General features: G+C 40.7%; 1 protein-coding gene across 2 annotated transcripts in view; it reads left to right on the top strand.

Annotated features, from left to right (window-relative positions):
- The window catches only part of Dnah3 (dynein, axonemal, heavy chain 3), a 172,819-nt gene that overhangs the window by 100,380 nt on the left and 51,850 nt on the right, over nt 1-20,589 (top strand). For both annotated transcript variants that reach the window (NM_001427640.1, XM_039101168.2), the window contains 3 exons: nt 13,645-13,748; nt 16,254-16,548; nt 18,198-18,377. In NM_001427640.1, the coding sequence (NP_001414569.1) occupies nt 13,645-13,748; nt 16,254-16,548; nt 18,198-18,377 (579 nt within the window). The remainder of the gene's footprint in view (nt 1-13,644; nt 13,749-16,253; nt 16,549-18,197; nt 18,378-20,589) is intronic.

Raw genomic sequence — 20,589 nt, 5'->3', positions numbered from 1 at the left:
ACGTAACAGTTAAAAGCATAGACTCCAGAATAAAACAGTCAGGACTGGAATTCTGGCTCCACACTTGTAGTTGGCAGACTTGAAGTGAATTCCTTAGCCCCTCTCAGTTTCCACAGTTCTAAAATATGTACAACAATAATAAAGCATATCTGTGGTGTTCCTGGAAGGATTAAATGAGCAAATACATATAAAAACACTTAAGATAAGTTTTACTATAATGATGTTATATGTACAGTATATATAGTATAGTAGTATTAGTTTTCTGTAGTTACAATATGATAGTGTTATAGTTTTCTGTAGATACAGTATAATAGTGTTATAGTTTTCTGTAGATAAAGTATAATGGTGTTATAGTTTTCTATAGATACAGTATAATAGCATAGTTTTCTGTAGATACAGTATAATAGTGTTATAGTTTTCTATAGATAGAGTATAATGCTGCTATAGATTTCTTTTTTCTTTTTTTTTCTTTTTACTTTTTTTATTTTTTTTATTAACTTGAGTATTTCTTATTTACATTTTGAATGTTATTCCCTTTCCCGGTTTCCGGGCAAACATCCCCCTAATCCCTCCCCCTCCCCTTCTTTATGAGTGTTCCCCTCCCCACCCTCCCCCCATTGCCGCCCTCCCCCCAACAATCACGTTCACTGGGGGTTCAGTCTTAGCAGGACTCAGGGCTTCCCCTTCCACTGGTGATCTTACTAGGATATTCATTGCTACCTATGAGGTCAGAGTCCAGGGTCAGTCCATGTATAGTCTTTAGGTAGTGGCTTAGTCGCTGGAAGCTCTAGTTGCTTGGCATTGTTGTTCATAAGGGGTCTCGAGCCCCTTCAAGCTCTTCCAGTTCTTTCTCTGATTCCTTCAATGAGGGTCCTATTCTCAGTTCAGTGGTTTGCTGCTGGCATTTGCCTCTGTATTTGCTGTATTCTGGCTGTGTCTCTCAGGAGAGATCTACATCCGGCTCCTGTCTGTCTGCACTTCTTTGCTTCATCCATCTTGTCTAATTGGATGGCTGTATATGTATGGGCCACATGGGGGGCAGGCTCTGAATGGGTGTTCCCTCTGTCTCTGTTTTAATCTTTGCCTCTCTATTCCCTGCCAAGGGTATTCTTGTTCCCCCTTTTAAAGAAGGAATGAAGGATTCACATTTTGATCATCCGTCTTGAGTTTCATGTGTTCTATGCATCTAGGGTAATTCAAGCATTTGGGCTAATAGCCACTTATCAATGAGTGTATACCATGTATGTTTTTCTGTGATTGGGTTACCTCACTCAGGATGATATTTTCCAGTTCCAACCATTTGTCTGTGAATTTCATAAAGGCATTGTTTTTGATAGCTGAGTAATATTCCATTGTGTAGATGTACCACACTTTCTCTATCCATTCCTCTGTTGAAGGGCATCTGGGTTCTTTCCAGCTTCTGGCTACTATAAATAAGGCTGCTATGAACATAGTGGAGCACGTGTCTTTTTTTATATGTTGGGGCATCTTGTGGGTATATGCCCAAGAGAGGTATAGCTGGGTCCTCAGGCAGTTCAATGTCCAATTTTCTGAGGAACCTCCAGACTGATTTCCAGAATGGTTTTACCAGTCTGCAATCCCACCAACAATGGAGGAGTGTTCCTCTTTCTCCACATCCTCGCCAGCATTTGTTGTCACCTGAGTTTTTGATCTTAGCCATTCTCACTGGTGTGAGGTGAAATCTCAGGGTTGTTTTGATTTGCATTTCCCTTATGACTAAAGATGTTGAACATTTCTTTAGGTGTTTCTCAGCCATTCAGCATTCCTCAGCTGTGAATTCTTTGTTTAGTTCTGAACCCCATTTTTTAATAGGGTTATTTGTTTCCCTGCGGTCTAACTTCTTGAGTTCTTTGTATATTTTGGATATAAGCCCTCTATCTGTTGTAGGGTTGGTAAAGATCTTTTCCCTATCTGTTGGTTGCTGTTTTGTCCTAACCACAGTGTCCTTTGCCTTACAGAAGCTTTGCAGTTTTATGAGATCCCATTTGTCGATTCTTGATCTTAGAGCATAAGCCATTGGTGTTTTGTTCAGGAAATTTTTTCCAGTGCCCATGTGTTCGAGATGCTGCCCTAGTTTTTCTTCTATTAGTTTGAGTGTATCTGGTTTGATGTGGAGGTCCTTGATCCACTTGGACTTAAGTGTTGTACAAGGTGATGAGCATGGATCGATTTGCATTCTTCTACATGTTGACCTCCAGTTGAACCAGCACCATTTGCTGAAAATGCTATCTTTTTTCCATTGAATGGTTTTGGCTCCTTTGTCAAAAATCAGGTGCCCATAGGTGTGTGGGTTCATTTCTGGGTCTTCAATTCTGTTCCATTGGTCAATCTGTCTGTCTCTGTACCAATACCATGCAGTTTTTATCACTATTGCTCTGTAATATTGCTTGAGTTCAGGGATAGTGATTCCCCCTGAAGTCCTTTTATTGTTGAAAATAGTTTTAGCTATCCTGGGTTTTTTGTTATTCCAGATTTTGTTATTTTTTGCAAATTGTTCTGTCTAACTCTTTGAAGAATTGGATTGGTATTTTGATGGGGATTGCATTGAATCTGTAGATCGCTTTTGGTAGAATGGCCATTTTTACTATATTAATCCTGCCAATCCATGGGAGATCTTTCCATCTTCTGAGGTCTTCTTCAATTTCTTTCTTCAGTGTCTTGAAGTTCTTGTTGTACAAATCTTTTACTTGCTTGGTTAAAGTCACACCAAGGTACTTTATATTATTTGGTTCTATTAAAGGGTGTCGTTTCCCTAATTTCTTTCTCGGCTTGTTTCTCTTTTGTGTAGAGGAAGGCTACTGATTTATTTGAGTTAATTTTATACCCAGCCACTTTGCTGAAGTTGTTTGTCAGCTTTAGTAGTTCTCTGGTGGAACTTTTGGGATCACTTAAATAAACTATAATATCATCTGCAAATAGTGATATTTTGACTTCTTCTTTTCCGATCTGTATCCCCTTGACCTCCTTTTGTTGTCTGATTGCTCTGGCTAGAACTTCAAGAACTATATTGAATAAGTAGGGAGAGAGTGGGCAGCCTTGTCTAGTCCCTGATTTTAGTGGGATTGCTTCAAGTTTCTCTCCATTTAGTTTAATGTTAGCAACTAGTTTGCTGTATATGGCTTTTACTATGTTTAGGTATGGGCCTTGAATTCCTATTCTTTCCAGGACTTTTATCATGAAGGGGTGTTGAATTTTGTCAAATGCTTTCTCAGCATCTAATGAAATGATCATGTGGTTTTGTTCTTTCAGTTTGTTTATATAATGGATCACGTTGATGGTTTTCCGTATATTAAACCATCCCTGCATGCCTGGGATGAAGCCTACTTGATCATGGTGGATGATTGTTTTGATGTGCTCTTGGATTCGGTTTGCCAGAATTTTATTGAGTATTTTTGCGTCGATATTCATAAGGGAAATTGGTCTGAAGTTCTCTTTCTTTGTTGGGTCTTTGTGTGGTTTAGGTATAAGAGTAATTGTGGCTTCGTAGAAGGAATTCGGTAGTGCTCCATCTGTTTCAATTTTGTGGAATAGTTTGGATAATATTGGTACGAGGTCTTCTATGAAGGTCTGATAGAATTCTGCACTAAACCCGTCTGGACCTGGGCTCTTTTTGGTTTTGAGACCTTTAATGACTGCTTCTATTTCGTCAGGAGTTATGGGGTTATTTAACTGGTTTATCTGTTCCTGATTTAACTTCGGTACCTGGTATCTGTCTAGGAAGTTGTCCATTCCCTGCAGATTTTCAAGTTTTGTTGAATATAATCTTTTATAGTAAGATCTGATGATTTTTTTAATTTCATGTGAATCTGTAGTTATGTCTCCCTTTTCATTTCTGATTTTGTTAATTTGGAAACACTCTCTGTGTCCTCTCGTTAGTCTGGCTAAGGGTTTATCTATCTTGTTGATTTTCTCAAAGAACCAACTTTCTTTCTATGGTCCTTTTTGTTTCTACCTGGCTGATTTCAGCTCTGAGTTTGATTATTTCCTGCCTTCTACTCCTCCTGGGTGTATTTGCTTCTTTTTGTTCTGGAGCTTTTAGGTGTGCTGTCAAGCTGCTGACATATGCTCTCTCCTGTTTCTTTCTGCAGGCACTCAGACCTATGAGTTTTCCTCTTAGCACAGCTTTCATTGTTTCCCATAAATTTGCGTATGTTGTGCCTTCATTTTCATTAAATTCTCTATTTTGTGCCTTCATTTTCATTAAATTCTAAGAAGTCTTTAATTTCTTTCTTTATTTCTTCCTTGACCAGGTTATCATTGAGTAGAGCATTGTTCAACTTCCACGTATATGTGGGCGTTCTTCCCTTATTGTTATTGAAGACCAGCTTTAGGCCGTGGTGGTCTGATGGCACGCATGGGATTATTTCTATCTTTCTGTACCTGTTGAGGCCTGTTTTTTGACCAATTATATGGTCTCCAATTTTGGAGAAAGTACCATGAGGAGCTGAGAAAAATGTATATCCTTTTGCTTTAGGATAGAATGTTCTATAAATATCTGTTAAGTCCATTTGGTTCATGACTTTTCTTAGTCTGTCTACGTCTCTGTTTAATTTCTGTTTCCATGATCTGTTCATTGATGAGAGTGGGGTGTTGAAATCTCTTACTACTATTGTGTGAGGTGCAATGTGTGTTTTGAGCTTTAGTAAGGTTTCTTTTACATATGTAGGTGCCCTTGTATTTGGGGCATAGATATTTAGGATTGAGAGTTCATCTTGGTGGATTTTTCCTTTGATGAATATGAAGTGCCCTTCCTTATCTTTTTTGATGACTTTTAGTTGAAAATTGATTTTATTTGATATCAGAATGGCTACTCCAGCTTGCTTCTTCCGACCATTCGCTTGGAAAGTCGATTTCCAGCCTTTCACTCTGAGGCAGTGTCTGTCTTTGTCTCTGAGGTGTGTTTCCTGTAGGCAGCAGAATGCAGGGTCCTCACTCCGTATCCAGTTTGTTAATCTATGTCTTTTTATTGGGGAGTTGAGACCATTGATGTTGAGAGATATTAAGGAATAGTGATTATTGCTTCCTATTATATTCATATTTGGATGTGAGGTTATGTTTGTGTGCTTTTCTTCTCTTTGTTTTGTTGCCAAGACAATTAGTTTCTTGCTTTTTCTAGGGTATAGCTTCCCTCCTTATGTTGGGCTTTACCATTTATTATCCTTTGTAGTGCTGGATTTGTAGAAAGATATTGTGTAAATTTGGTTTTGTCATGGAATATCTTGGTTTCTCCATCTATGTTAATTGAGAGTTTTGCAGGATACAGTAACCTGGGCTGGCATTTGTGTTCTCTTAGGGTCTGTATGACATCTGTCCATGATCTTCTGGCTTTCATAGTCTCTGGTGAAAGGTCTAGTGTGATTCTGATAGGTTTGCCTTTATATGTTACTTGACCTTTTCCCCTTACTGCTTTTAATATTCTTTCTTTATTTTGTGCATTTGGTGTTTTGACTATTATGTGTCGGGAGGAGTTTCTTTTCTGGTCCAATCTATTTGGAGTTCTGTAGGCTTCTTGTATGCCTATGGGTATCTCTTTTTTTAGGTTAGGGAAGTTTTCTTCTATGATTTTGTTGAAGATATTTACTGGTCCTTTGAGCTGGGAGTCTTCACTCTCTTCTATACCTATTATCCTTAGGTTTGATCTTCTCATTGAGTCCTGGATTTCCTGTATGTTTTGGACCAGTAGCTTTTTCCGCTTTACATTATCTTTGACTGTTCAGTCGATGATTTCTATGGAATCTTCTGCTCCTGAGATTCTCTCTTCTATCTCTTGTATTCTGTTGGTGATGATTGTACCTACGGCTCCTTGTCTCTTCCTTTGGTTTCTATATCCAGGGTTGTTTCCATGTGTTCTTTCTTGATTGTTTCTATTTCCATTTTTAATTCCTTCAATTGTTTGATTGTGTTTTCCTGGAATTCTTTCAGGGATTTTTGTGATTCCTCTCAGTCTTCTACTTGTTTATTTATGTTTTCCTGGAATTCTTTCAGGGATTTTTGTGATTCCTCTCTGTAGGCTTCTACTTGTTTATTTATGTTTTCCTGGAATTCTTTCAGGGATTTTTGTGATTCCTCTCTGTAGGCTTCTACTTGTTTATTTATGTTTTCCTGTGTTTCTCTAAGGGAGTTCTTCATGTCTTTCTTGAAGTCCTCCAGTATCATGATCTAATATGATTTTGAAACTAGATCTTGCTTTTCTGGTGTGTTTGGATATTCCATGTTTGCTTTGGTGGGAGAATTAGGCTCCGATGATGCCATGTAGTCTTGGTTTCTGTTGCTTGGGTTCCTGCGCTTGCCTCTCACCATCAGATTATCTCTAGTGTTACTTTGTTCTGCTATTTCTGACAGTGGCTAGACTGTCCTATAAGTCTGTGTGTCGGGAGTGCTGTAGACCTGTTTTCCTGTTTTCTTTCAGCCAGTTATGGAGACAGAGTGTTCTGCTTTCAGGTGTGTAGTTTTTCCTATCTACAGGTCCTCAGCTGTTCCTGTGGGCCTGTGTCTTGAGTTCACCAGGCAAGTCGCTTGGAGCTGGAAGGTTTGTCTTACCTGTGGTCCCAAGGCTCAAGTTTGCTTGTGGGGTGTTGCTTATGAGCTCTCCGAGGCGGCACCAACCAGGAAGATCTGCGCCGCCCTTTCAAGGAGCTTCCGTGCACCAAGGTTCCAGATGGCGTTTGGTGTTTTCCTCTGGAGTCAGAGATGTGGGCCGAGTGTAGACTCTTCTGTTTTCCCAGGCGTGTCTGCCTCTCTGAAGGTTTAGCTCTCCCTCCCACGGGATTTAGGTGCAGAGAACTGTTTATCTGGTCGGTCCCTTCAGTTTCCGGCGGTGTCTCAGACGCAGCGGATTTCCTGCTCCTGTGCCCTTATCCAAGGGAACCCAGAGGCCGTATACAGTTTCCTCTTGGGCCATGGATGTGGGCAGGGGTGGGCAGTGTTGGTTGTCTCTTCTGCTCTGCAGTCTCAGGAGTGCCCACCTGTCTCGGCGGTGAGCTCTCTTTCCCACGGGGTTTGGGAGCAGTGAGCTGGAGGCAGGGAGCCCGAGATTCTCCTGTTACAGTTCTATAGATATAGTATAATAGCATTATAGTTTTCTATAGATACAGTATAATAATATTGCCATTGTCCAGAAGAGACTGAACATCTCACCTTTGATCTCATCTTTCTGTTTCATCTCAGCCTATTTTCTCCTTGTACTTTTTTGTTCCTGTTTCATTTTTTTCAAACAGTTGCCTTCCACACCTTGCTGAGGATGCCAAACTGTCCCCTGAAGCCAGCCGGTCACACACTGACCAGGTTTTAGAGATCTTCCCTTCAGATTGGCCTCATGCTGTTCTTTACTCTGCACTTCTATATGTTCTTCTGTTTTCCTTTGCTGTCCAGGCCAGTCTGTTTACTCTCTGTGCCTGCAGACATGGTTCTTAAGTTGCCTTTGATCCCACTCTTGGTCCACTCAGCAATGACATCTTTCCTTCATCTTTGTAGCAAGAGGGCCAGTGCAAGGAAGTGTTCCCAATCTTTTTCTAGGTAACTTCTTCAAGAATGTCCCTGTGCACTCTGGTGACCTCATCTTCTCTTTCTTTGTCCTATCAACTGATAGAGCACACGAGAAACCAGAATTCCCAGCATTCACTACCAACTGACTTCTTCATATACATCTTTGGTAGTAACTACTTAATAACTTTGATTCAGAAAGAGCTTTGGTAGTCTGGGGAGATGGCTCAGTGCTTCCAGTGTTTGTCTCACATGCAAGAGGGCTGAACCTTGGGTCCCCAGAACACACATAAAGTACCTAATGGATGCAGTAGTTCATTTATAATTCCAGCCTTAGAACATAGAAACAGGAAATACCTAGAGCAAGCTAGTTAGCAAGACTAGCTATATTGGAAAGCTTGCATTTGATTGAGAAAACTTTCTTAAAACCAATAAGAAGGGGGATCAAGTTTGATTTCCAAAGCAACTTTGGGCCTCATACGCACATGTATCTGTACACAACACACACACACACACACACACACACACACACACACACACACACAATCACATAAAAGAAATAAGCAAGCAAAAGCTGTTGTAAAACTTAAATGAACCTCCTCAAGTCACTGATGTGAGCAAATGTTTAGGAAGTCTAACCTTACTTTCATCCCCGTGATAAATATCTACTTTCTTCCCGATAGTTTTCAAACTTCCCATTGCTTTAAGTTATGAGTACGTTAAATAATACTCATAATATATCTTTAAAATGAATTCAAAGTACTGCATGCTCTAGATTAAGAACCAGTTGGATGGCAGTTAGCCAATGACAACATATGATCAACTAATGCCATCTGTGAGAAGCAGACTTTTCTCTCTGTTTAATCTTTGCATAAAGGTTCTGTGGCTCCTTAGTTTGAAGGCCACCTCTCTGAATTTAAAGTGCCATTTGTTATGACTCTCTCCATTCCCTTCTTTACTGTGCTCAGTGACCCTCTTGACCTCTCCACTATGGAAAAACAGCTAAATGAAGGGGAAAGGAGAGGATGACATCACCATCCTCCCAGAACAGTAGCTGACAGGCAGCTGGAGAGCTCCTTAATGTTCAGTGCAGTTTTTAATCAGCTACTGGGAAGAACCCAGATTTCCTTTCCTTTCTTCGGTAATCACTTGATTTGTTATGTTCTGGTCTGTTTTCCATTCCGGAAATTATGAACACCTGAGATGGTCACAATAAAAGGAGGCTCATGGCTTTGGAGGTCTCTGCTCATAGTGAGTTGGCCCATTAGTTTGGAGTCTGAGGCAGCACATTACAATGACAGCACATGGCACAGAAAGCCATTCACCTCCTGGTGACCCAGAAGCCAGAAGGAGGAGTAAGAAGAGCTGGTGTGTCCATGAGCCTGTGTCCAATCATCTCGCTTCTTTCTACTGGATCCTGCCTCCTAAATGTTCCATCCACTTCCACCAGGGCCATAGGCAAAGACCTTCAATACATGGGCCTTTGGAAGATGTTTTCCAAATATTTTCTTCATTCAGCTCATCTACTTTCTGCTTAAAAGGCATTCTACTAGGATTCTTCCCATGTTTGCTTACAGTGACACCAACCTTTTATTCTCCTGTTCTTTACTAAATAGTAGCAAACTGAGAAGATCCTAGCCAGATCCTACCTATCCGGAAAGGGGTATGCCTCTCAGGGCTAAATGTACTTTTTATTTAAAAACTCCATTGAGTCATACTTTAAATACTATGAAATTCACCCATTTATTTACACAAATCAGTGACTTTTAGTAAGCTTACTCAGTGAGGCCATCATCATAATCCTATTTTAGGCTGTTTCCATCACCCCTGTAAGATCCTTCATCCATATATTCAATTCATCTCTGTTCTCCTCACTGGAAAGCAGCCTCTAACCTATTCTCCAAGGATTTAGCATTTCGTGTAAGTGCAGTTATGAAACATATAGTCTCACTTCCTTCTAGTCACCCGAAGATCCTTCAAATGCTTTCATAGCCTTGTCACCAGCATCCAGGGTTACATTTCTATGAATAGACTTCAGGAAATCCACCCCCAACTTCATGGGATTCTGCTTTCTTGTTTTTTCATGATCTAGGAACCATGTCTGTGAGATCCTTGTTTGTGAGGCAGGGATTTATCTTTCCAGATGATGCTGCCATTTCCCTCTGTTCAACTCTTCATTGCATGACCTTTGAAAGGTCACTTATCAGCTGAGACGTTCGCTTTATTTTTCAGATGGGGAAGAAGTCAGAGACAGATGAAGTGTTCAGAGTTTGCAGAGCATTTACCCTCCTCAATTTCTGCTCTCTTCTCCTTCCTCCCTAGACCAGAGTTTGACTGACAGCCACAATGCAAAGAAAATAAAAGTGATTCTAAGGAGAAGTTTGGAACTCAGTGTTGGCAGACAGCTTCCTATGTGCCCAGGGCCTTTCAGATGTTTGACAGATAGCTTAGTCACTCTCCTAGTGATTTTCTAGGCTTAGCGTAAACTCAGATCCACTGCACAGATGTGCAAAATGGTAGTGCTGGCCAAATTACATAGCTGGTAGGTCCATTTAGTTAAATCTTTGTTCTTTGGCCTAAATGTTCTTGAATGAAACCACAAACTAGCCCACCAGGGAAGGATAAAAAATATGTTACTAATTCATACTTTTAGTATTTCTTATTTTCTTATTTAAAAAACTTCCTAAGAAAAATGATGAAAAGGTATTTTTTTGTTTACATCAACCTTCTTTAATAGGTATTTTAGTTTTCAAAATGTACTTTTTCCTGTGACTTTGTCATCTCTTATCACCCTTTTCTATAATGTCTATAATGGTATATGTCCATTTAAAAACTCTATTTATTTCTTGTTGTTGTTGTTGTTGTTGTTGTTGTTGTTGTTGTCGTCGTCGTCGTTGTCGTTGTCATCGTCTGGGTGGACGATCAAAGCTAGAGCTTTGGTATGCTAGGCCAGTGGTCTTTCACTGAGCTACAGCCTCAAACCTTTTTGTTGGTGTTTTTGTTTTTGTTTGTTTTGTTTTTGAGATAGGTTCTTACTATATAGCACAGGCTGGCCAAGAATCCTTTATCTTCCTAGCTCTACCTATCTCCTGACCAAGGCAGTAGGTAAGCTACCATGCCTTGCTCTCATATGTGATTATTTCTTTAAGGAATTCTTTCTGTGCTAATACATGAGTTTTACAAATAACATTATCATGACTGAAAACATCTTCTTCATTTTATAAGGCACAGTGTTCACTGGTTTCCTAACAGAGGCCTTTTCAACTAGTTTCTTGCTATCACAGATGGTGTCACATGCCCATACATATGGATTACTTCCACTATAAATTATTTCCTCATGATAAATTTCCAGAAATAGTATTTTTTTAGAGAGCAGTTTTTAGCCCAGTGAATATAGTGTCAGATTGCTTTCTAAAAATGCCATCCATGGCCAGGTGGTGGTAGTACATGCCTTTGATCTCAGCACTCAGGAGGCAGAGACAAGAAGATCTCTGAGTTCAAGGCTAGCCTGGTCTACAAAGTGAGTCCCAGGACAGCCAGGGCTATACAGAGAAAATGTCTTTAAAAAATAATTAAAAATAAAAATGCTGTACCAAAGTTACTTCTAAGCTGAAGGTGACACAGGATGACAGAAGCATCCTTCCTTAATATATGATGATACCACAACAAAATATTCTTCAACAAATACTGTAGAAAGAATTGAGACTTAATTCTGTAAATATTATTTCATAATATTACTGTTTTGAATACTTGACTTTTATTTTACAACAATTCAACAATGTAAACTACAATCATGAATGTTATATTAAGTGACTTAAAAGCATAGTGTTTTTTGAACTCCTTATAGGTGTGATTTTTGTTTTAATTAAGAAATGCCCTTGGGTGCTGAAGAGATGGCTATTTGTAAAGGGCTTGTCTCTTAAGTATAATGATGAGAGTTTGAATCTCTCCCATTAAAGAGCTGGGTGTGGTCACAAACACTTGTAATCCTAGAGACGTCAAGATGGGAGGCAGAGACAGGAAGACCTCCAGGAGCTCACTGGAGCTAGCCTAGACTACTTAGTGAAGTTCTAGACCAATGAGATACCCTGTCTCAAATGCAATGTAGAAGAGATCTGAGAAACCCATATCCTCGGTCCTCTGACTCTACAAGCTGTGCTCACAAGAGCATGCACGTACCTGTGAATGAATGTAGGGCCACACACTCAGCACTTATGTGGAACCACTATCCTTACAGTAAGTAATGAGTATCTGAAGTTCAAGAGATCCTTCTGCTTCACAGTCCTCTTCTGCTACAACTAAGAAAAATTAAATTAAATATTTTTTGTTCGAGACAGCATCTTATATGTATCCCAGACTTGCCTCAAAATTGCAATCTGCCTGTCATAGTTTTATGAACACCAGAAATTCAGGCTTTCCCACTACACATAGCTAAATTGAATATCAGTGTTTAAAAATTATGTCATATGACTTCATTCTTATAAAACATTATTAATATATTAATGCACCTGGGGAAAGGGCTGGAAAAACTATCATCAAAAGTTTATTTGTACATGTGGGATTATTGTATGGTATTCTTCCTAGTGAGACATGAGCAGAGGCATCTACTTGTTCTATATGGGCAGCCAGTGATAGGCCAAAGTAAGGATAACACAAAAGTCCACATTGATGAAACAATGAGTGTCATTGGTTGGGGTTACTTGCAGGAATACGAGCAAAGGGTCACTTATAGGAACAGAAATTACTGTAAGGGTAACTTTTGGGAGCAGAAAGGGCAGCTGTATCACCAAAGCCCACCCCAACATGGGTGACAGCTAAAAAATGCTGCAAACCTGTAGCACACTGTACAGCATACAGACAGTATAACAGGATGGAGAGTCCCTTCCAGGTACCTCAGTTGGTCTGAGCCTCTTCCAGGCAGCTCAGTTGGTCTAAGAGTATCTCTCAGCAGACCTTACTGTTTATATATACTTGGGAAGGGAGGGACCTACAGTATCTTGTTGGCTTCAGGGAGTTCCTGAAGCCCTTGAATTGTTTATTTCCTGAGCTGAAGGGTCTTGCTTGCAGGATGAAATGTTTCACTTCCCCTTTTAACATCCTGTCTCTTAATGACCTTCCCTCCAAGATAAAGGTTTTATCTGGGAGGAAATTGCTACATAACAAGAGATTTAGAACAACTTATTACTTCCTTTGTTATTTAAAAATTCGTTGCTTTTTTATTAAAGCTACTTTGGCTTCAGGGACAGTGAAGATGGTTCTGTCAATAAGATACCTGCCACCCAAGCATGAGGGCCTGAGTTTGCATCCTCAGAATTTACATAAAATGCTACCATAATAACATGTGCCTATAACCCTGGTGCTGAGGGGCACAGAGAGAGGTAGATCCTTGAAGTTCATTGTCCAGCCAGTCTATTGGAGTCAATGAAGTTCTTTCTGGTTCAGTGACTCTATCTCATGAGAGCAAAGGTGGAGAAATATCAAGGAAGACACCTGACATCAAGTCTGACCCCCACAGTCATAGGTGCATACACACATACATACCTGCTTGCACACAAGCACATAGTCACATTAACAAGTACACATGCACGTGGGAGGGGGTAGAAAGAGAGAGAAATAATTTAATTGAGAGTGCGATCCCATCACTAGGAAGGCTGAGGTAAGAGGTTCACAACTTTAAAGCTAAGGAGCTGGCCAGATGCTGCCAAGGCTGACAACCTGAGTTTCCCCTCCCCCCACCCCTCCCGTCCCTGGGACTTACATGGTGGAAAGAAAGAACTGACATTGTCCTCCATCCTCCACACACATGCTGTGACATGCTCCATCCCACCACCAAGTACATAAACAAATGCATGTACTTTAATAAACAAGTCATAAGCTACATTTTGCTACATAGTGAATCCTAGTTCAATACAGAACAGGTCCTTATCCCAAAGACTAAAAACAAGAAGAATTTACATAATCTTCACTTACCATTTCATATGGATAATAAAGATTTTTGCTCCAGTTTATGGTGCCACTGACAGGTGTCACCACAATTATGCTGGGGCTGACACTTAAACATTTTAGATGCCTATAAGTGGGGCAGTCAAATTCCTCAAATGTGAAACTTACTAATGACACGTTCTATTTCTTTGGGTGCAGGAAGCATCTATGATTTTTACTTCCTCAAACAAGGGGGTGGACACTGGAATGCGTGGACAGAATATATCACCAAGGAGGAGGAGACTATCCCTGCCAACGCAAAGGTAAAGGAAATGCTGTGGTTTCTGGAATTTTCTAAGTACCCTTTCAAATGGAAGAACAACTAGCTCCCTATGAGCATTTCCATGATGCGTTTTGCAAAAATCAAACCCTCAAAACCATAAAGTTTAATATCAGAGAGACCTAGATCCATTGCATAGGTAGGCTTCAAGCTCCACACCTCAGTTTACCCAACTGTAAGATGGGGAAAAAAAGATGATCACCAAGAGTGAAGGTAGTCTATACACCCAAGTAGCACACAGTAGGAGTTAGATAGGTGTTTGCTGTTATTCTCATCATTGTTGTTATTCATAGCATCATAACTGCCTTGTCTAAACCTAAGAAACCCATATTATATCCTTAAAAATTTCCTCCTGCAAAACTCAGAAAGACGACTTCCAATTACCCAATGGATTTCCTGGGTAATGGTTAATGCATATATATTTCAGCCCTACAGAGAATATGCAAGATGAGTGCTCTTGTGCCTCCATTTGGATAACCTAGTGGACATTATTCATCCTGCTGAGATGACTGTGCAGATCTTCCAAGTGGGCTTTTAGAGGGCAGATGGAAATGTGAGGATATTGTGGGACCACAGCCACACTCACATGGATGCTTTAGACAAGGTTGATTGTGCTGCTCCGAGGACAAACATCCTAAGGGCTGGGCTCTGTAAAGAAGATCCAGCACTGAGATTCTTAGCTTTAATTGTCCTTATACAGCTCTGTAGTCTCAATTCCAGGGATTTGAAAGTGTACTAAACCCACATGGACAAGAGCCCAGTGTATTTTCAGCTCCAATGGGTATTTTCCTCTTGTCAAACGATCGTTTGAGTAGCTGAAAATAACACTGGGTGAAATCCAGCTGGCTTCAAGTTCCTGATCTAGGCTGCAAAATGGGAGTCTTGAACCTGCATTCAAGCATCACTAACAGGCCACGGGTTTCATGGAGAATCCTGGCCTGCTTGCAGCCTGTTTTATCCTCTGCCTCAAAGGGTTACAGGGAAGACCTCAGAATAATACAGGCATGACATCCTTGTCTGAATCTTCTTACTATACATGATCGTTCTCTTCTCTGCTTTAATGACCATACCCATCTGCTTCTTTTCAGTTAGCCAAATTACTTCCTGAAAGAAGCCAAGCTTTTGTTTGCAAAGGCTTCCAAGCTGCATAGATTCAGTGGTACCCAAGTCAAGGTCAAGTCTGGTTTTTGGAAGCAACATTTACAAACTGTAGTGTGAATATTGCTCCCTGATGTCATACAGCACAGCAGCTCAAGGTCATTACTCTTTTCCAAACTAGACATGATACAAGGAGACCTCTACATAGAATATACACCTTCCTACCCTTTGCCTTGCCTCATTAAGGGATCATTTGTGACAAAAATTATTACAGGGTTCAGACTCAGAATTCAAACTTAGATAAGATATTCTATTTAAAGTAGTAAGGATTCCAGAAGCTATGATTGGGATCTCTAAATCCACTTAGGATATGAGGCCCAGGAGAATATATTCAATTCCCATATTGGAAAAAATGAGGGATTCAGTGGTTGTGGGTCTTGGGACCCAGAATCTTAAGGTTGGGGAAAGCAAATGAAGGACAAGAGAAGTCTTCTGGCATTAGCTTTGTGTCATTGCAGCACAATGTCTGAGAGTCAACTCTGAGGAGGAAATATGTGCTTTGCTCAGGATTTTATGCTATGCTCACTTAGCCCCATTGTCACAGAGCTAGTATCGAGGTATAACATTACTACAGAAGGGCTCAGCAGAGAAAAACCTACTCACCTCACAACTTCTAAGAAGAAATGGGAACAGAGACAGGATATGGGCCTGAAAAATGTGCTCCAAAGACCCCTCTTCAATGTGTCTTCTCTCTTGTGACTACCAACTTCCAATAAACCAATGAGCTATGAACCCATCAAGGGATTAATCTGTTGATGGGGTCAAACCCCTCAGGATCCAATTACTTCACAAAATCCTCACTTCTGAACATTTCTACACTAGAAACCAAACCTTTGACTACAACACACCTGAACTTTCTGAGCCAGACTAGGTGGCACATGGAAGGTGGCTCTTGCTTGAGATAAATCGGACTGGGTAAAAGCAAGTCTCAGGGAGAGAAGCTTGGCACTGAACTTGACTGTTGGTTTTTATGTGGTTTAGTATTATAAGAACGTAAACTTTGGAATCATACAAGCTGGACTCCAAAATCCCTGCCTTTCCACTTCTTATTGAAGAAGACCTGCTATACCTCTCCTTCCTCATCTATAAAACAGGGACAAATCACTTACCTTTATGTGGTTGGTCCCGTTTGATCTCTGATAACTTTGTATTAAATGCCATGATTGTCCCCATTTCAGAATTGAAACTGAGGTCCCTTGAAAAGTTGAGCATTTGCTCAAAGTCATAAAGATAGCAAAGAATGGGGTACAGTCAAGCCCAGATCCTTTGAATCCCAAGATTCACTCCTTCTGATCCAAGACCAAGACTCTCCTGTATCTTTGTGAGGCAGGTATCAGACCTCATCATTCCCACGATGGAGACTGCCCGGCAGACCTTCTTCTTAAAAACCTACCTGGACCACGAGATTCCCATACTGTTCGTGGGTCCCACAGGAACTGGCAAATCAGCCATCACCAACAACTTCCTTCTCCACCTTCCCAAAAATGTCTACCAGCCCAACTTCATCAATTTCTCTGCCAGAACTTCAGCCAACCAGACCCAGGATATCATCATGTCTAAGCTGGATCGTCGAAGGAAAGGCCTTTTTGGGCCTCCCATTGGGAAGAAAGCAGTGGTGTTTGTAGGTAAGGCATGGGCTTGGGTCTGGGTAGACCAAGTTCTTGTATCCAAACTGCGGTAAGCCAAAGCTTCTGTTTCTCTCTGTGGGTGACTTAGCAGTTCTACCACCGATATATCTTTTGCTTCTTCTCACCTCCATCTTCCTCCCTCCCTTGTTACTTACTTCCTTACTGTCCCTCCTCTCTGCTCTGCTTTCTCTCTTTCTTCTTTGTAGTGAACAGTATGCCCAGGAGACTGTGGTGGTGGCAGCTAAACTCTGACACTTCCAGAAGTAATGTTTGTGTCCATTTGCATCAGATAAGTGAGCTTTCACTAGGAGATATCAGATAAGTGGGTCATCACCAAGCGAAGGAACCCAATAGCTGCTAAGAAAATGCTGGTGAAATAAGAGCATAGACGTTCAACATTCACTTTTGTACAAAGCACTTCCTCTTTTTTTTTTCCCTTTGGGCCTCATACCCACATGAGATTCATCATCATCATATGGATGTCTTAGGCTGGCTGCTGACCCAGGAGGTACTCCCAACGCTCCCACTGTCTCAGATCATCTTGTGCCCTGTATTTTAAGCTCATGTATTAATAATATAAATTTCATGGTTATATTTATATCCTTACACATGTTCATCATCTCTTGAAAGGCAGGAATCTTATCCATTTTATCTTTCCTTTATTTTCTACCCTTTCTATTTTCCCTTCATCCAGGTCTCCCACAATTTTTATGATATACCCAAAGCCAGTTGAAACCTTGCACTAAACCAAACTGGGTTCTATATCAATTTTCAACCCTAGGTATAGTTTGAGTCAGCCTCCCTGATCTCAGGGTTGGTCCCTTAATCTCGAACATATTTACATTAAATCAGTTAATTTGTCTAAAGTTCCTGAAATGTTAACTGACACAAACTGATCAGTCTATTAATATTTGTTGGAAAATAAAACAAAGAGCCCCTTCACCGAATTCAGTGTCTCCTATGTGCCCAACTGTGCAATGGGTTGCAGGCAGAAAATGTTCTTGTAATTAAAAGAACCTGTAACCCCCTCTTGACATTTTGAGTCTGCTCATGAAAGACCCAAGTTCAAAGCCTTGCTCCCACCAGAGTTCAGCTATTACAAATTGATTTAAGGCTCCTCAGAAGGAGGGGTTCTTACTCAGTAGTACAGCATTTGCTTACCATGTAGGGAGGCTCTGGGTTCAATCCCCATCACCACTGAAAATATGTTGGCTGGCAGGCACCATGTCTATAGTGTTTGAGATAAGCATGGGCAATACAGTAAGACTCTCTCTCAAGACTGAAAGCTCAACAAACCAAAAAACTTTTGGCAGGCACCTCACCGTTGTATGCTTAGCAATGTCTGTGGTATTGTAGACAGTGAATGTGACTAAGAAAAATGGGGGAAAGTTAAATGCTTGCTTGTTGATGTCACCCCATGTATAGTATAGCCATGATGGACAGAGATTTCAAGAAGATAGCAAACTCTAAACCCAAGGAAACCCTTTCCCATCTGGTCAGGATGTCTACTGACTGGGTCTTGAATAGGAGCGGGGTCACCGGAAACAGATTTTCTCATGGAGGTTACAGTCATTGATGACCCTTGTAAAACCAAAGGATCCCATAGACTCACTCACAGTGTGTGTGACTGTGGCTTCTTTCTACAGATGACCTTAACATGCCAGCCAAAGAGGTGTATGGAGCCCAGCCCCCCATTGAGCTGCTGCGACAATGGATTGACCACGGCTACTGGTTTGACAAGAAAGACACAAACAGGCTGGACATTGTGGATGTTCTGCTTGTGACTGCCATGGGTCCCCCTGGTGGAGGAAGGAATGACATCACTGGTATGTCTAGGAAGAGGGTTTATTTCTCTCTATTTCCCTGCAGAGCTGGGGATCATGGATGAATTGGTTTGGTTCAACAGGAGAGATTGTAGATTATGTGCCTTCGTGAGAGCTGGAAGGTTTGAGTTAGCTTTAGACTTGATGTTGGAAGTTGTGTGCAGTGTGGTGGGAAGATGGCAAGAGTCTGTAAAGAGTCTTGTCTATTCATCAAAAGGGGGTAACATGTGAAGGGAGGAGCTACAGGGTTGCATTTGCCTCGGGTCTGAGCCCAACAAAGTCTAAGGTACCTCGACTCCATAGGGAGCTTGTTATATTTCTATTTTCAAACAGGAACGTTTCTAGAACCCACAGCAATGGGCAGTTCAAGTTCAGTCACAAATAGGATCTCTGAAAAGTTTCTAGTATAGAATCTAGCACTTGCAATTGCCAGGAATGTGTGTGGTAACGGGATCAAGCACAGCAATGGCTCCAGTGAGAGCATCCACGTTCTACAGATGCTCAGGAAATGCCAAGCTGAGGCAGTTAAGTGGGTTTGTGGGGTCTGCTCTGGAGTGGGTCATCTCAAGAAGTTAAGATGATCTGATGAGTCAATTTCTTAATTTCCATCCAGAAGTCTGGAAAAATGAAAAGAATTTAGGGTTGTCACATGATAAAAAAGCCGAGTCACTCCTGTTAGCTGTGAGAGAGGATGCTGAGTCACCTTCATGGTTGGCAAGAACAATCTTGTTTCTATTGTAATCCATCACTGTCAGGGAATGATTTGAATTTTAATTGTATGTGTATGAGTGTTTTGCTTAGATGTATGTTTATATGTGCACTGTGTGTATTTCTGGTGCCTGTGGAGGCTAGAAGAGAATACCAGATCCCCTGGACCTGAAGTTATAGACAGTTGTAAGTCTCCATCTGGGTGCTAGAGACCAAAACTGAGTCTTCCTCAAGGTAAGTACCCTTAACCACTGAGCCATCTCCTTGTCCCTAATGTTGATTCTTAGTGAAATTGTATTCAGTGGGGAACCAATAACCTAGCTTATAACGGACAGTTATTAGCATTAGATGGAGAAACTGAAGCTCAAGGCAGTACGTTATGGTTATTGGGAGCACAGCAATTGATGGCAGTAGCCTGTTTGCCTAACACAGAGAGAGCATGATTATATGTTAAATACTATTTTTCATCAAATCTGAATGGTGTTCTCAAAATCACATGCCTATCAATGGCTACAGAGCAGCAGTGTAGAAAATATAAGTCTACCTCCACATGTATACATATACACATATATATGTACACATCTCTATGTACAAGTACATACATTATACACACACACACACAGGTAGAAATAGAAAAGGTGCTCAACATTAACCTCTAGTTTACACACAAATAACACACATATACATACTCACACATGAATACATGAATACCAAACACACAGACACACACCTATATACACATATGTAGGCATCCATGCATCCATGCATGAACACACACATGCCAAACAAACATACCCACATATATGAACACATACATAACAAACACATAGAGGCACATACAAAAAAATTAGTCTACTGTTACTTTTTTAACAAGAATATATGTGTGTGCTTTAACATTTTATTGTTTATTCTTATATGTGTGGGTGTTTTGTCTACATGTATGCCTGTGTGACATGTGCAGACAGTGCCTGTTGAGTCCAGAAAAGGGTATTGGATCCCCTGAGACTGGAATTACAGATAGTTGTGAGCCCAATGTGGGTGCTGGGAATAGAATGTAGGTCCCTTGGAAGAAAAGCTAGTGCTCTTAGCCACTGAATGAATACTCAAGCCCCTATATGTGCATATTTATATGTACACTCGCATACATATAATTACATGTGTGTAGGCATACACAGAAACTACATACTTTACATGTGTATTGCTGTAAATATGTGAAAAGCTGAGGAGGAATTTGGGGCAATGGCAGCGCCACAGCACTACAGGTTTTGCTTCTCCCCAAATCCATGTACAAATGCAGACAACCAGAGAACAGAACTCCAAAAACTTACTAAACAATAGTTATAGTGAGTCTAATTTGCAGAGCCCCAATTCTCAAAATGCTAATGATTAGCAACAAACCCCAGACAGCTACAGGACCTGAAAACCGTCTGCACATGCAAATGAAAGCAGGAAGAAGTGAAGGGACTCAGGCCTGAGAAGGGCGGGTTAGTAAATAGTGGTTAACTTG

The sequence above is a fragment of the Rattus norvegicus genome, chromosome 1 (genome assembly GCF_036323735.1).
Source record: "Rattus norvegicus strain BN/NHsdMcwi chromosome 1, GRCr8, whole genome shotgun sequence".
Classification (NCBI taxonomy): Eukaryota; Metazoa; Chordata; class Mammalia; order Rodentia; family Muridae; genus Rattus; species Rattus norvegicus.
This window is presented reverse-complemented; position numbering and strand designations above follow the sequence as displayed.